Source organism: Piliocolobus tephrosceles, chromosome 1, assembly GCF_002776525.5.
Source record: "Piliocolobus tephrosceles isolate RC106 chromosome 1, ASM277652v3, whole genome shotgun sequence".
Taxonomy (NCBI): domain Eukaryota; kingdom Metazoa; phylum Chordata; class Mammalia; order Primates; family Cercopithecidae; genus Piliocolobus; species Piliocolobus tephrosceles.
This window is the reverse complement of record NC_045434.1, coordinates 88,159,329-88,175,295: the sequence shown is the minus strand read 5'-3', so window position 1 is coordinate 88,175,295 and position 15,967 is coordinate 88,159,329. Positions and strand designations below refer to the sequence as shown.

The following is a 15,967-nucleotide window of genomic DNA, read 5'->3' as shown; positions in this document are numbered from 1 at the left end:
GGGGATGTGATGGCAAAGGCCTGCCCCTCTCAGGTCGCCTCTAGCAAGTTCTCCACCTTGGGAGAAGCGAGTGGGAGGAAGAAGGAGGCGGCCAGGCTGAGCCATCTCTGAGGAATGTGGCTTTGGCAGGACATCCAGTGCTGCGCCGCTCCTCCCTCAGCCCCGCCCAGGGAACCGGAGCCGGGCCGGGCTCCTCCTTCTCCAGGGGAAGGGCTCGAGGCAGGAATCCCTGCCCTTTCCCCACCCCAGGAGAAGTCCCAGAGCGTAGGCAAACGCGTACGGCATAAAGGGGGACAGAAGGCAGGGCTAGAGAAAGGAAACAGGAAAAAAGAGCTTCGACAAGCCAATTGCCCTTCGCTCACGCCCCAGAGGAAAGGCGCAGATTCCGGGAGACTTCCCAGAGAGACTCGGCCCAAAAAAGAGCGCGGCCGCGCCGCCCTTCCCTCAGCTCTGGAGCCCAGCGGGCCACACCACACCTCAACTGGGAGAACTGGTGACCTCTAGTGGCCCATGACCAGCCTGCAGGGCCTGGGGCTGGCAGGGATCCTCTGGCCCAAACTCTCCTCGTGGGCTCTAATGCTGTTCCCCTGTGCACCCTACCTTCTGCCTTCACACTGCTGAGGGGCCCGTAGCCGACAAGGAAGAGCCCGCTTCTCATTTGTCATGACCATCTTTAATAAAAAATAAATTAGTTCTGGGTGGGGAACCATTTCAGGAGGCAGGGAGTGGGGCTAGGGGCTGGGGGCGTCTCATGCTCACATTTCGCTTTTTCATTCTGCCCAGCTGGGCCTTGCTCTGAAGAGGCAGTCTCTCTCCTGCCTTCCTGGGTAAGGCAGGATTGAGAGTGGCTGACCCCAGCCCTAGCTAATTAGGGAAGCAGGGGTAGAGATACTAGGCAAATGAGAAGGGGTCAGAGACATAAGGCGGCTTAGAAGATATGAGGCCTGAACATGAGAAATGAGGCTTAGGCCACAAAACTGGAGTTGGTGGGGAGACCACACTCTAAGTAGCTCAAACTAGCAAGGAACTGCAGACTTGCTTTCCTCTCCACCTAGGAAAATCTCAGGGAAACAGGTCTTGTCCTTCTCAGTCTGTGTAACTTCCTTTTGAAAAATGATACACATTTGAGCACACTCACATCCATGCAGTCCCAAAAGCACACCTGAGGCATATGTGCACACACCCATCACACCGCCACATGGGCCCAACCATAGCCCTGAAAGTCACTTTCTGTCTGTCACCTTGCCACCCTCTGTCACCTGGAGGACATCCCTGCTGAGACTGGGACAGGCTGGAGAGCCAGGGGGTTCAGAGTGGGCTGATCAATGGGTGACCGATGGTGGCATAGAAAACCATGAGGGTGCCCCAGACCCCTTTCAGGAGGGATCCTGGGGAGACCGCTCCAGGACATGTGCGCAAGAGCGGCAGCAGGTGGCTGTGTAGTAGGGGTAGACGCAGAGCCGGGCCTGTACCACCAGGGGGCAATGTGGAGAGCTGTCCTTGCATTGATCATCTAGGGACAGAGGAGGCCAGTGGGCACAAGACAGTCACCAGGACCCACCTGTCTGGGAATGGGTGTGCTGCCCATTCCCACTGGTCCTTTCTCATCTCCTCCCATACTTCAGCTAATCCACGCTATTGGGGATTGGGGAGAGGGGGCTCTTTACCAGGGCGCTGGCTGCAGGGTTGGCTGTTACAGGGGCGCTTCCTGGAGGGCCGCAGTTGAGGAGGGCATCGGGTGCTGAGGGTCTGGTTGGCGCTCAGGCACTGGACCTCCCGTGTCTGCGTTCCCCCTTGACAGGAGCGAGAACACTGGGGCAACCCCGGCCATCATATCAGACCTTTGCCAGGCCTGGGATCCTCCTTAACCCCAGGCTGCCACCTCTCTCCCCAAAAGGTGGTGGACCCTCCTAGGACATTGTGAAATCCCAAGTGGGGGAGGCCCATCTGTCCTCCAAGTCTATAAGAAGTAGGACAGTGGTAATGCTTGGCTGGGCTTATTCTGGGGCACAGAGAGACCTAGAGGGGGTACAGCGAAAGGACCTCCCCTGGGGGCCCAGGCTGAGCAGGGCAGGGCAGCCAGGCACTCACCGGGCTCCAGGGTGTGGAAAACCATCGGTCCTGGCAGGCCTGCCCTTGACAGGGATGCAGGGCAGGGGGCCTGGGGAGGTGAGAACAGTTGCTTGGAGAAGTCACGTTGAATTCCGTCCCCAGTTTGGAGACACAGATGATGTCTCTACGCTGTGTGCCGGAGCCACATTCGGAGGAACACTAGTGTAGGGGGAGGGCAGGGTGATGAGGGGAGGGAGGACAGAGAGTGCCCCAAGTACCCACAAGGAATCCCACTGGGACTGGCACCCCCTTCCTGCCCTCAGCAGGCGCTCAGCTCACCTCACCCCAGGGCCCTGTGTACCAGCGCCAAGTCCTCTCACAGGGCCCCAGGCTGCAGGCACGCATGTCAGGGGGCCGGCTTCCTGGTGGACAGCTCTGCCCAGTTCCTGCTCCTGCTTCTCCCTGGCCTGGCCCGAGGGCTGCCCCACTCCCAAGGCAGACAACAGAGCGCCGCTGGATTCCCGTCCCACACTCGGCTGAGCACTGTGAAGGAGGAGAGCGGCCTGCGTGAGGGGCCTGCTGGTGACTGGCAAAAGGGACAGGAGAGGGGGCAGGGAGGGATGCATCCTGGGTCCGAATCCTGGGCGGTAGGGAACGTCCCCAGGTACCAGGCCTGGACGGAGAATCCTAACTGGGCCCCTCATGGAAGTTGTTCTCACTTACCTCTGAGTTCCCAGTGTCAAGCATATAGCAGGCACTTTGATCAATACAAGTTTATTGAGCTGTGCTGGAAAGGCTGAGGTGTCCTGGGCATGGTCACCCAGGATGCAGGACATGGCTGGGGGTTTGGGGCTCACCTTGGAATTCCAGTCACTGTGGAACCAGGCGGTAGTACAGGGCCCCATGTCACAGGCCTCTCTGCTGGGGGGCTGCGGGGGGCCTGAAGCACACTCCTGCTCGCTCACTTCATCACCATTGTTCCCAACACAGCGAACCTGCCGGCTTCTCTGGCCCCGGCCGCACCGCACGGAGCACTGAGGGGGCGAGGGGAATCCAGGGAGCTGGGCTTCTCAGCCAGCCTCCAGCTCTAGGGCTTCAGAACCAGGCTCTGCCTTCGATCCCCAGCCCAGCAGTCACATGGTTTCATGGGCTGAGGAGGAGGCTGAGCCCTAGGGCCCCGGGCCCCCAATCCCTGATTCAGTCCCTTATCTGACTTCTATATTGGGGGTCCATATGAAACCCTGTTTGTAGTTTCTGCTGATGAAAAAGAAGTTGAAAAACCGCTGCTCTTGTTCACCGGTGCCCATTCCCCTCCCCGGCACCTCCTTGCCCGGGCGCACTCACCTGGCTCCAAGGAGAGCCAACTTCCCAATGGCCACAGAGGCGCAGCTGGCAAGACTGGGTGATGTTGGGCCGGGGGAGATGTCCACAGCGCTCCGGGGGCACCGAGGAGCCACCCCCCCCAAACTCCTGCCGGCATTGCAGCTGGCGGTGCTGGGTGCCAGGGCCACAGGAGCGGCTGCAGGATGTCCACTCACCAGCCTCCCAGCTGCAGCCACCAGCAGGGCAGGGAAGAGATGGAGACACAGATGAGGTATGTGGGGCTGCCACGGCAGGGGAGATGGAAGACACATTGGACATGGGGGCCTCAGAGGAGAGTGGGCACATTTGGCGTTTGGAGTCTGGGTTCCTGGAGGGCTCTCAGCCTGCCATGGCTTTCTTGCTGCCTACCGAGTGTCCGCCTTTCTAATCTACTGTTGTCTCTCTGCAGCCAGGAGATGTCGCGTTGAGTGCAGAGTTCAGGTAAGATTCTGGGGGCAACTGCTGTGTTTCCAGTACCCTAACCCTCCCCGTGGGCCATACTCACTATGGGGGGCACGGGGCGCCGTGGCAGGGTTCAGGAGAGGCTGGGGGCCTGGCACCCGCGGCACAGCTGCGTTCATCCAGTTCCTCTCCCGACTCACGGGAGATGCAGAGGAAAATGGGGCGCCAGACACCTGAGTGGGTGAGAAGGCAGCCAGGGAGGCAGGAGGCTGGAGCCCAAGCTCAGTGGTGTCCCGGATGCAGGGTGGGCGTGGCCCCACTATCCCGGATGCAGGATCAGGAGTGTCAGTTGGGGGACTTGGACTGAGGTGCCGGTCCAAGGTGCGATGTCTCACCTTTCCCGCAGGACGCTGAGCATGCGGAGTGTCCCACTCGTTTCCAGTACGCAGCTGGAGACCCCAGGGGTGTCCTGGGATGGGGCGGGGCGGGCATCTGGGGGATCCGCACCTGGCGCTGGAGAGTGCCTGGGGTCCGGGCTGGGCGGGGCGCCGGAGCGAGTGGGGGCTCTACCCTCAGAATCTCTGTGCAGGGGAGCAGGCAAATCAGATGCCACCCCACTGCCCCGGAGCCACCCCTGCAGCTTCTCCCTCCTCCTTCCAAGTGCAGGGGTCAGAGTCTTACCCGGCTGAAGCTGGGGGACAGCGGGCTCTGGGGTGGGGTTCTCAAGGATTGGAGGAGATGAAGAGATGACATACTGATAAAATACGCCTGGGTTTTCCTCCTGAAAGATCATCTGGGGAGAAGAGAAGATAATGAATGTTTGGGGGTGGCCAGAGGGGGATGCCACCAGCTCTATCTCCCATCTTGACAACCACAGCTCTGCCCTTAGAGGGAACAGCCTCCCTCCCCAGCATCCAGCTGCCCCTGGCCCCAGGCTCACATAGACATCCACAGGCTGGGTGGTGGGGCCTTCAGCCGACAGACTCTCCCCTTTGCCCTCCTCCCTGGGAGGACGGTTATATTGAAAGACGGTCCCGCCGGCCCTGTAGGACCCAGGGGGATCCACAGCCCAGTTCCCATTGATGATGGACCGGCCCCCAGGGCCACGAAGTGCTGCAGGTCAGAGGTGAGAGATCGGGAAATTCCAGGGTGATAATACTTTCCTCCTCCCACACCGTGTCCTCAGCCTATAGAAGCTCCCACCAGAACCTAAGATCCCCCGAAGCCCTCTCAGCTTCCTCACTCCTTCCACAAGGGGAGGGACCAGACCCCGGACTTCCCCCTGTTTGGCTTGCTCACTGCACTGAGTGGGGGTATGGAGGGCTGAACAGAGATGGAAGTGGAAGGGGAGGCAGCTGGGTGCTCACCCAGGTAGTTGGAGCTAGGCCGGAGCTGGGCAATCTGGAGCTGTGAGGCTCCCGCTGGAATCCACAAGATCTTCTGATAGCCCAGGGGGCCCCCTCGGTCAGTGAGGTTCCCCGAAACAAGGCGACAGGTAGAATCATCACCCCCACAGACTCCACAGCCATCAGGACGCCTGCCAGAGCCAAGGATCCCATCACAGCCGGGGCTCTGGAGAGAGTGAGGTGAGGCAGCGGCCACAGAATGCCAGACACCACCTCAACCCCACCCCAGTCCCCTCGGGAGCCTCTGCTCACTACCCTGCTTTTTGTGCTACAAGTGAGAGCACAAAAGCAGCCCCACCGTCCCCAGTCAGACCCAGGGACACGGACAGGTGCCCGATCAGATCCTTCAGGCTCTGCTCAGCCCAGCTTGGCAGGTTAGAATTCTCCCTTGGTTATCTCAGTATGGTGTTTTGTTGTTGAATTAATTAATGAGACTCTGCAAATACGTGTGTGTGCATGTGTGCATGTGTTCATGCATATGTCTACATGTGTATGTGTACGGGTGTGTGCGCGCATATGCGTGTGCATGTGTGTGTGCATATGCATATGTGCATGTGTTCATGCATGAGTGCACATGTGTATGCATACATGTGTCTGTGTCCGTGTGTGCATATGCATGTGTGTCTGTGTGCATACGTGTGTGTACATGCTTGCATGTGTGCGTATGTTGATGCATATGTGTGTGTACATGTGTATGTGTACGGGGGCGTGTGTGTGTCTGCGCGCATATGCGTGTGTGTGTGTGCATGCACACACACCCCGTCTTCCCTCACCAGACAGCGTCCAGCCACACAGATGTCAGGGGCTCCAGGCTGACATAGGGTCCCATCCTGGACCTTTTCAGTGTGACGGACATAGAAGCGGAAGCCACGGGGCCGGCAGTTCAGTTCACAGCGCTGGGAGCCCTGGACTAAGGGACAGGGTAGAAGGGTGGTTAGTGGGCTCCCTGGTGGGAGGTTAGCTGAGAGAGGCCCTGGGGGGACACCTTGAGGTTGCCCAGGTCACTGTGGATGAAGGAAATGTGACAACAGCACAAGCTGAGAAGGTGGTCAGGGCCGGGCACAGTGACTCATGCCTATAATCCCAGCACTTTGGGAGGCCGAGGCGGGTAGATCATTAGGTCAGGAGTTCAAGACCAGCCTGACCAATATGGTGAAACCCCGTCTCTACTACAAATACAAAAATTAACCGGGCGTGGTGGCACATGCCTGTAGTCCCCGCTACTTGGGAGGCTGAGGCAGGAGAATTGCTTGAACCCAGGAGGCAGAGGTTGCAGTGAGCTGAGATCTGCACTCCAGCCGGGGTGACAGAGGGAAACCCTGTCCCAAAAAAAAAAAAAAAAAAAAAAAAGGAAGGTGGTCAGGTCAGTCGAGGTCACTGAGACCATCAAGGGGACTCTGAACCGAGAGAAGAGCAATCCCTGACGCCCATGATTCTGTGTGTTCAGAGCTCTTGAGTGCTTGTCTTGGTGTCAACACAGGCCTAAAATGAAGCAGATGGTAACCTGGGAGCAACCGATACGATAGTGCCCAGGATACGTGGCACACCTCCACCCAGCTGTCACGGCTGGATAGGATCTCTCCCACCGTAGCCCTCTTGTGCCACAGCCACCCGACCCCCAGTGATGGCCTTCCCAGAGGAGTCCAGACAAAGCGTGTCTCCCGCACCTCCTCCTCCTACCCCGACCCCTCTGCAGACCACTCGCCACCTGTGCTGTCTCCTGACCCAGCCCCAGGGAGAAGAAAGAAGGCATGGCGCAGGGGAAGCAGAGGGGCTGGAAGTCATTCAGGGCTGGGAGTAAACAGGTGTCTCCTCTCCCCTTCATCCCCAATTCCAAGTCATCACTGCCCAGGGGTGGGCAAGAAACCTCACCTTCGGTGAAGGGCTCCCACTGGTACAGCTGGCCCATGAATTCCTGGGAGTTAAAGGCCGCGCACTGCAGGGCCCGGGGGTCTGGCTGCTCGCGGGGGCAGGGCTGCGGTGAGGGGTACAAAGGAGTCAGAGCTGGGGAGCAAAATGAGGGTAAGGTCAGGGCTGAACCTGGGGCGCAGGCGGGAGGATCAGGTCAGCGGAAGAGCTCCAAGACCCCTGCCCTGAGGTGGTCAGATGCCAAGGCCCTTCTCCCTCAGGTGCCGAGAAGAAGCTGAGGGCCCAGCTTCAGGGCGGGGAGGCCACACTGGAGGTCGGGGTTGGGAGGGGAGACCTGAGGAGACTCACCGCTTGGCTGCAGGCTCTCAGCTGCTCACTCTCCCCAGAACACCTTGGGATAGGGCTACTGGGAGCAAAGAGGCTCCAGAGGGAGCTGGCATGGGGGCCGTTGCTCAGCAGGGGCAGCCAGCTGTCCGGGTGCTGAGGGTCAGGCTCCAGGCGGTGCCCGTGAGGAGTCCCCCCCATTCCCCAAGGCCCCTGGCCCTGCTGGCCTCGGCCCCGAGGGACTGAAGGGAAAGGATCAGGGCGTCTCCCTGCTACCTGGGGACTGGCCCATCCCTGGGAACTTGGCCTTCGTGGCTGAGGGGATGCACGGAAGAAGCCACCTTCTCCTAAGGAGTGTGTGGGTGAGGGGGGCTCTGTGCCAGAGGCCTGGGCTCTGGGGTGGTGCTGTGGGGGGGCAGGCCTGGTTCTGGTAGCCACCTCTGTCTGAGCAGTTTCAGGGCTTAGAGGTTCTGCTTGGGGGGATGGGGTGTGGACAGACAGTTCTGTGGGAGGGAGCTCAGTTTGGGGGCTGCCGTTTGTGGAGAATGGCTCTGCTCTTGGAGTAGGGGATGGAATGGGCTCTTCCCCTCTAGAAGATATCAGGGACAGCTCAGATCTGGGTGGCCTCCGAGGGTGCCTGCGGTTCCGGTGCAGTGGCAATGCAAAGGGCACTCTCCCATAACCGAACATTCCTGGCTTGATGGGGTCTCGAAGCCGGGACCTGAGAAGGTGTTTCAGATGTGGGGGCACAGCTCTGACCACCTCTGACCCTGTTTCCCCAGTTTACTTCCTGGCACCAAAGACAAGCCCTCCAAAGTCACCCGTGCTCCCCTTTCCTTCTTGCTAAGCCCCCACCTTGCCCAAGGCCCACCTCTTCCACCCAGGCCTCTCACCTCCTGGCCGCTTGAATCTCCTGGGTCTCCTCTCTCCCTAGGTGGGAAGCAGGACCTCGAAGTGGGCCACCCCTTCCCCGAGACTGTGTCCTGTACAAGGGGAGGGTTTCTGGAGAAGTCTGGGGTCTGGGACCCTGGCCCCGGGGGAGGAGGGCTTCTGGATGTCTTGGGGGCCGGGGAGGGAGGGGCAGACTCGGGCGGAGCTGCACTGTAGGGAGCTGACATGTCCGGCTCCTGCGCTGCACCCCCACCCCGCAGGGCTGGGAGCAAGAGGCCCACTGGACCCAAGGTCCCCAGACACCTTCGAGGCCCTGGCCCTCCTCTGTAGGTGTCTGAAGAGAGTGTCCGGACAACACCTATATAGAGAAAAAGGTCAGACAGAATTGGAAGGATTAGAGGGAACTGTCGAGAGCGTCCATCTAGACCAACGCTGGGGCTCACGGAGTCGCTACTAGTCCAAGGTCACATTCAGCAGCAGAGGGAGAACTACACCTCAGCCTCTTGGTGCTGTGAGGCAAGTAACTGTGGAGTTGGCAGGGGAGGTGGATGGGCTGTGGGGAAAGGAGGCGTGGCCTGGAGAGATGGGGTGGGAGCCCAGGGGGAGATGAAAGGGTGGCAGGCAGGCTGCAGCTGCTCACTTGTCCAAAGCTCACCTCCTGATCCAGGCAGAGCTGAGGGAGGGACAGAAGCAGCAGCAGCAGCAGATACAGCCAGGGCCTGCAAACCAAAGGCCAGGGGAGGGACGTCAGACTGGAGCCAGAGGGGGTGTTGCAACACCACCCTCCGCCCCCAGGTTCCCCATATCCTGACTACCAACTTCTCAGAAAGCAGAAGTTACTCATCACTTCCCCTGCCCCTCCCAGTGGTCCTCCTTCCCTCACTTCCAGACACGAAGCCGTCCCAGCAACCCCCGTTCCCACCCACCCAGGGCCCCTTCTCTCACCTGCCTGCCCAGTTCTCCATCATTCCCCCCTCTACTGCCCCAGGGCAAGGGAGGAGCGGACTGGTCACAAAAACTACGCAGGCATCTGGGCGTGGAGGGTGCTCTCTGCAGGGACAGAAGCCTGGTGGTTACCTCTCCAGTGTCCAGAGAGCTTGGGGCTGGGAGGATAGATCAGAGAGTGGAGGAGGTGGTGAGACTGGCCCACCCCTTTAGGATCCTCAGGGTGGGAGCAGGGAGGATCACTGCCTTGTCCATCTGTAGAGGCTACATGGTCAGGGGCTGACCTCAGCCTTCCAACTAAGGCTCAGTCCCCACCCCTGGGCCCTGTAGGGGCTTCTTAGCTCCTCCCCAAATCCTACCTAGAGACTGTTTCTAGGCCGGCTCAGGCACATACAAACGGCTTTTTTTTTTTTTTTTTTTTTTTTTTGAGATGGAGATCTCACTCTCATCCAGGCTGGAGTGCAATGGTGCCACCAAAGCTCATTGTAGCCTCAAACTCACAGGCTCTCCTTCCTCCTCAGCCTCCTGAGTAGGTGGGACTACATGCGTGCACCACCACACCCAGCTCATTTTTGTATTTTTTGGTGGAGACGGGATCCAGCTAAATTGCACAGGCTGATCTCGAACTCCTGGCCTCAAGCGCTTCTCCTGCCTTGGCCTCCCAAAGTGCTGGGATAGCAAGTGTGAGCCACCGCACCCAGCCAGAGGGCTCCTTCTAAAATGGTTGTCATCTGCTCCCACTCCTGCCCTCCCAGAGGTGCCTAGAAAGTAGAGGAGGAAGGCTCCACTGAGGATGCACCACTCTTTCTGAGGACCCACCAGAAGCCCTGTCCTTGGGTCTTCCAGAAAGCAGACCTTCCCCAGCCATCTCTCTGTCCTACTTGCCTACCGGCTTTCTCTTCCCTTCTGTGGAAGAGATGTGCCAGAACATCCAGGCACATCTCACACACTTTTGGCCAAGGGATAAGCTAAATGGGTTGACTGTTTAATCTCTAGAGAACGGTGGCTCAAGCCTGTAATCCCAGCACTTTGGGAGGCCGAGACGGGCGGATCACGAGGTCAGGAGATCGAGACCATCCTGGCTAACACGGTGAAACCCCATCTCTACTAAAAAATACAAAAAACTAGCCGGGCGTGGTGGCAGGCGCCTGTAGCCCCAGCTGCTCGGGAGGCTGAGGCAGGAGAATGGCGTAAACCCGGGAGGCAGAGCTTGCAGTGAGCTGAGATCCAGCCACTGCACTCCAGCCTGGGCGACAGAGCAAGACTCCGTCTCAAAAAAAAAAAAAAAAAAAAAAAATCTCTAGAGAAGAAGCCGGCAATGTAACACCCACTCTGGGTGTCAGCATCTGGCATTGGTTCAGTGAGGGCTTGTTTCCTGTGTGGCTCTACCAGCTGGGGAAGCGGGAAGGAGAGGTGCAGCCAGGGCTGCCTCATGCCCCAGCCACAGGTCTCTCATTCTGAAGAGCCAGGAAGTCCATCTGAAGTTCAGCTTTGAACACTGGAGAGGTGAGGCTTGGAACCCTCTCCAGCCACAAAGCCTGACTCTCCTTGCCCCCTTCTCACTTAGAGGCCTTCCCACCCCTGCTCCTCATCCCACTCTTAGGTCTGCTTTCCAGGAAAAAAAAAAATCTGTTTCTGTTGGATCTGAAAGGCACCCGGGAAAGGAATCCAGGGAGCCCTCGAATTGCTGAGGTGGGCCAGCTCTGGGGCAGAAAATGACCAAGAGAAGGGAAGGAATGTGCCTGGGGGCAGACACTGAGCCCCACTGCCCTCCCTGAGACCTAGGGCTCAAAATTTGAGGGAGGGGTCAGGGTGGCTGAGCCAGAGCGGGCGTGCCTCACGGTTTAGGGTTGGGGAGGGGGTTGCCGATGGCCACTCATTCCCCTGGCTGGGCCGGCCACTGAGGTCAGCAACTCCACCCTGACTGAACGGGGGAGGTCAGGGTCTCCAGAGAAGGGCCCATGTTCCACCCAAGTGTTCAGCCTCTGCCTGACTCTGTTACTCCAGCTGAGGGAAGAAGAAAGGGGGTGATGGTCACTGCCAGCCCCTTCTCTGACGCCAACCCCTCTCCATGCCCTCTCTGCCTCTGTTTCTCTCTGCCACCCAGATCTCACCGCCCCTCTCCACGGGTCTACCCAGTACACATAATCCCGTCCCGAGCTGGGTTTGGCTTTGGCAGTTCCCTGGAGAAGTGAGGGGTGGGGGTGACGTGAGCTCCCGGGGCCCGGGCCAGGCCTGGCTCCCTCTCTGGAAAAGTCCCACCCCACCCTCCCCTGCGCAGCCCGGCAGGGGCCCATGCCCCCTCCTCTGCAGAAACACACGCACATTTGTGCTTCTCACCCCTTTCCATGTCCCTCATTTGGTGTCGTTCACGGCTCAGGACGAGGAAAGGAGAGGTCAGAGGTTGGTGCCAGAATAGACCTTGGTCTGGACAAACGTGGGCTCCTCCGGGCCACACCTCTCCACACTGCCCAGTGAAGACCAAGGAACAGAGACCTGCGCAGGGCTCACTCCTTCACCCCCCGGTCTCCCTGCTGGAGAGTGGCTCGACCCTATGTTTCTGGGCTAGCCACGGAGAATCCCTGTCCTGAGTCCGAATTCCCTGGCCCTCATGGAGCCCTCCGCTCCTGGGTCTGGCAGGCCACCCCAACAGGTGTCTTTCTTTTTTGTCAACCTCTTCTGTCATCGGACTGAACTGGATCAAGGGCACCCACCTGCGTCCCTCGCGGCGACCCTGTCCTCCAACTCCAGGAGTTGCAGTAGGGGGGCGGGGGGCACACCGTCCGAGAGCACCCTCCTAGGGAGAAGGCAGGAGGCGCTGCCCGCGCGGGGAGGTCGTGGGTCTGTTTTCCAACTTTACTGTGTGACTTAGGAGGAATTTTGGCTCACTCCTCGCCCGGGTGATGGGGCCAGAGTTCCACAGGATCAGACCCCCTCCCCAGGAATTCGACCCCAGGGGCTGGAAGATCGTCCGAGGCCACCGGAGCTGGGGCCGGGGTCGTGGCGGGGGCGCGACCGACCGCACAGCGCAGGGAGAGGGGACGACGCGGGCGCGCGGGGCTGGCGGTCTAACGGGACCCGGGAGAGGGGCGGCCGGGGCCGGGGTCTCGGGGAGGTCTCTACCTGCTCTGCGCGCCCCGGTGGCCCGTTAACCCTTCTGCGCCCGGACGCTCTCTCCAGGCAGCCTCGCTCCGCGGCGGCCACTGCGGCCCCTGAGCCGTGCTCCGGACACCGCAGCCTCGGCCGCGACTCCGCCCTCGCGCCCGCCCCCGCCCCGCCCGCCACGCGCCCCAGCCCGCGCCCCTTGGCGGTCCCGGGGAGGGGACGGTCGGCCTCGCAGTCCCGCTCGCCAGGACCACCCACCCGGGGCTGCGCGCCGGGCGCCCCCGGACGGCTGCGTGAGCAGAAACCCTGGCGGGCCCAGCCGGGGTCGGAGGCTGCGGTCGCTCCCGAGCGCTGTCCTCGTGCCCGGCTGGGATTAGGGACTTAAGCAGCCCGGGCCTCCGAGTGGCTCGGGTGAGCGGTGCGAGCGCGGCGCGGCGCGACGCGGGCGGCCTCCAGGGGCGCCTGGAGCTAGGCGGCCTGGGAGAGCCGCTGGTCCGGGAGGGCGGCGCCCTGGACGGAGGTGCCCGCGGCCCCGGATCGGCGTGGGTCCAGGCTCTCTCCTCCACGCAGCCTCACCTGCAAGCTCAGTCACTCCTACCTCTCCCGTGTTGGGCAGTGAACCCTGTGGTTCCGATTGCTGGGACTTCTGTGAGCTTGGGTTTTTCCCTCAGTAAGGTTTTACACTCGGGACTCAGCGGAAGGACACCGTGCTGACTTCTGAGTCAGAGTGATCTGGTTTTGAATCTCAGCTCCAGCACTTGCCGGCTGTGTGGTCTTCCACAAATACTTCCACCTCTGTGTGGTGCAGTTTGCTCATCTGCAAAATGGGACTAATCTAATATATAGGATGGACTTGGATATGTCTCTTTATCCATTTATATATGGAAGAATGCACCCCAAACTCAGTAGTATTGGTGACATCTGGGGAGGAGTTCAGGGTTGGAGGAGGACTGAAAAAGGCTTTTGCTTTATACTCTGTTATGTTTGTTATTATTATTCGAGACGGAGTCTCTCTCTTTCGTCCAGGCTCGATCTTGACTCACTGCAAGCTCCGCCTCCCAGGTTCACGCCATTCTCCTGCCCCAGCCTCCCCCTTAGCTGGGACTACAGGTGCCCACCACCAAGCCCTGCTAATTTTTTGTGTTTTTAGTAGAGACGGGGTTTCACCGTATTAGCCAGGATGGTCTCGATCTCCTGACCTCGTGATCCGCCCGTCTCAGCCTCCCAAAGTGTTGGGATTACAGGCGTGAGCCACCGTGCCCGGCCTCTTGTTATTAATATTATTATTATTGAGACGGAGTCTCATTCTTGTCGCCCAGGCTGGAGTGCAATGGCACGATCTCGGCTCACTGCAACCTCCACCTCCCGGATTCAAGCGATTCTCCTGCCTCAGCCTCCTGAGTAGCTGGGATTACAGACGCCCGGTGAATTTTTTTTCCACAAGATCTTTTCTTTTGTATTTTTAGTAGAGACAGGGTTTCACAATCTTGGTCAGGCTGACCTTGAACTCCTGACCTCAGGTGATCCGTCTGCCTTGGCCTCCCAAAGTGCTGGGATTACAGGCGTGAGCCACCGCGCCCAGCCGTGTTATGTTATTTTTGTGAATTTTTTAACCACAAGAGTAATCCATCTATTAGTTTTATCTTTTTTTTTTTTTTTTGAGACGGAATTTCACACTTGTTGCCCAGGCTGGAGTGCAATCGCATGATCTCAGCTCACTGCAACCTCTCCCTCCCAGGTTCAAGTGATTCTCCTGCCTCAGCCTTCCGAGTAGCTGGTATTAGAGGCGTGCACCACCACACCCGGGTTATTTTATATTTTTTAGTAGAAATGGGGTTTCTCCATGTTGGTCAGGCTAGTGTCAAACTCCCAACCTCAAGTGATCCTCCCGCTTTGGCCTCCCAAAGTGCTGGGATTACAGGCATGAGCCACCACGCCCGGCTATTATTTATTAAAAATAAATAATATATGTAAGCTGGGCATGGTGGTGAAAGCCTATAGTCCTAGCTCCTCAGGAGACTAAGGGGGGAGGATCGCTTGAGCCCAGGAGTTTGAGGCTGCAGTGAACTATGACTGTGCCACTGCACTCCAGCCCCTGTGACAGAGAGAGACCTTTCTGAAAAAATAAATACATAAATAAAATACGTAAAATGGCTGGCATAGAGTAGATAATAAATGGTCACTGCTATTTTTATATTTTTACTTTTTTTTTTTTTTTTTTTTGAGATAGAGTCTTGTCCTGTCACCCAGGCTGGAGTGCAATGGCACCATCTCTGCTCACTGAAACCTCTGCCTCCTGGGTTCAAGCGATTCTCCTGCCTCAGCTTCCTGCCTAGCTGGGATCACAGGCGCGAGCCACCACACCCCACTAATGTTTTGTATCTTTAGTAGAGATGGGGTTTCACTGTGTTGGCCAGGCCGGTCTCGAACTCCTGACCTCATGATCTTCCCGCCTCATTCTCCCAAAGTGCTGGGATTACAGACGTGAGCCACTGCGCCCGGCTATATTTTTACTTTCTATTTACTGACACGTTGTGTTTTGTTGGGTCTACTCAGTGTTTGAAAGGTTTTTGTTTGTTTTTTGTTTTTAAGACAGGCTAGTTTCAAAGTCCTGGGCTCAAGAAATCCTCCTTCCTTGGGCTCCTAAAGCGCCAGGATTACATGCATGAGCCACTGGGCCCAACCTAAAGGTGTATTTTTTTTTTTTTTTTAATAACTTGTCAATACCTATTTTAAAACCTGGATATTTTAAAATTTCCCTTGAAAAACTAAAACACAAAAATAGAAGCTCTAACAACAGTGTCGTGCATCCTCACAAAATATCGGAGGTCTTTGGTTCCCCTACCTGTCATTTCTTGGGCACCTTTTGCACTTGGTGTTGAGGAAGCAGCAAGAAGACAGTCTCTAGCCTCAAGGAGTTGGGTCTGATCAGGCACAGACACTGCAGGTAATGGGGTCATGGGAAGGTTAATACTGGGCTCAGCTGAAGGAGATGTTATCTCTAAGAAGATGATGGATATGAAAACATAAAATGCTTTCAAAATGTAAGAATTGGGCCGGGTGCGGTGGCTCATGCCTGCAATCCCAGCACTTTGGGAGGGCAAGGTGGGCAGATCACCTGAGGTCAGGAGTTCAAGACCAATCTGGCCAACATGGTGAAACCCCCATCTCTACTAAAAATACAAAAATTAGCTGGGTGTGGTGGTGGGCGCCTATAATCCCAGCTACTCCGGAGGCTGAGACAGGGAGAATTGCTTGAACCCAGCAGGTGGAGGTTGCATTGAGCTGAGATGATGCCACTGCACTCCAGCTTAGGTGACAGAGTGAGACTGATTCAAATAAAATAAAATAAAATAAAATAAAATAAAATAGGCCAGGCGCGGTGGCTCAAGCCTATAATCCCAGCACTTTGGGAGGCCGAGGCGGGCGGATCACGAGGTCAGGAGATTGAGATCATCCTGGCTAACACGGTGAAACCCCATCTCTACTAAAAAATACAAAAAAACTAGCCGGGCGAGGTGGCGGGCGCCTGTAGTCCCAGCTACTCGGGAGGCTGAGGCAGGAGAATGGCGTGAACCTGGGAGGCAGAGCTTGCAGTGAGCCGAGATCAC

At 58.0% G+C, this 15,967-nt stretch overlaps 2 protein-coding genes across 15 annotated transcripts; both read right to left on the bottom strand.

Moving 5' to 3' along the window:
* Positions 1-654: 654 nt before the first annotated feature.
* ADAMTSL4 (ADAMTS like 4) lies at positions 655-12,924 on the bottom strand. 14 transcript variants are annotated; one of them, XM_023213606.3, is made up of 20 exons: positions 12,375-12,924; positions 11,966-12,069; positions 9,252-9,409; positions 8,962-9,025; positions 8,610-8,664; positions 8,309-8,398; positions 7,440-8,136; positions 7,095-7,197; positions 5,996-6,132; positions 5,184-5,388; positions 4,757-4,929; positions 4,498-4,609; positions 4,212-4,397; positions 3,920-4,049; positions 3,397-3,601; positions 2,910-3,086; positions 2,392-2,595; positions 2,092-2,271; positions 1,668-1,812; positions 655-1,513 (listed from the first exon to the last, which is right to left on the bottom strand). In XM_023213606.3, the coding sequence occupies exons 7-20, from the start codon at positions 8,103-8,105 to the stop codon at positions 1,377-1,379; spliced, it is 2,760 nt and encodes a 919-aa protein (XP_023069374.2). In that variant the 5' UTR covers positions 8,106-8,136; positions 8,309-8,398; positions 8,610-8,664; positions 8,962-9,025; positions 9,252-9,409; positions 11,966-12,069; positions 12,375-12,924; the 3' UTR covers positions 655-1,376. The 14 variants fall into 14 exon arrangements, with proteins under 14 accessions (XP_023069374.2, XP_023069375.2, XP_023069376.2 ...); XM_023213607.3 differs by having other exon boundaries at positions 11,966-12,048; XM_023213608.2 differs by having other exon boundaries at positions 9,252-9,356; positions 11,966-12,118; positions 12,375-12,494.
* Positions 10,556-11,578, bottom strand: LOC111543616. The gene is given in 5 exon segments (XM_023213612.2): positions 10,556-10,876; positions 10,878-11,084; positions 11,087-11,250; positions 11,253-11,362; positions 11,364-11,578. Coding segments are annotated over 5 exon segments (762 nt in total). The 3' UTR covers positions 10,556-10,810.
* Positions 12,925-15,967: the final 3,043 nt, after the last annotated feature.

Bases quoted from the DNA above. Each gene is read 5' to 3' on its own strand.
- ADAMTSL4 (XM_023213597.3), bottom strand. From the start codon at position 9,274: ATGATGGAGAACTGGGCAGGCAG. The intron at 4,610-4,756 runs GTGAGCCTGGGG...TCTTCTCCCCAG, and splicing joins CCCAGCCTGTGGATGTCTAT to ATGATCTTTCAGGAGGAAAA. The intron at 1,813-2,091 runs GTGAGTGCCTGG...GGGTTGCCCCAG, and splicing joins TTTCCACACCCTGGAGCCCG to TGTTCTCGCTCCTGTCAAGG.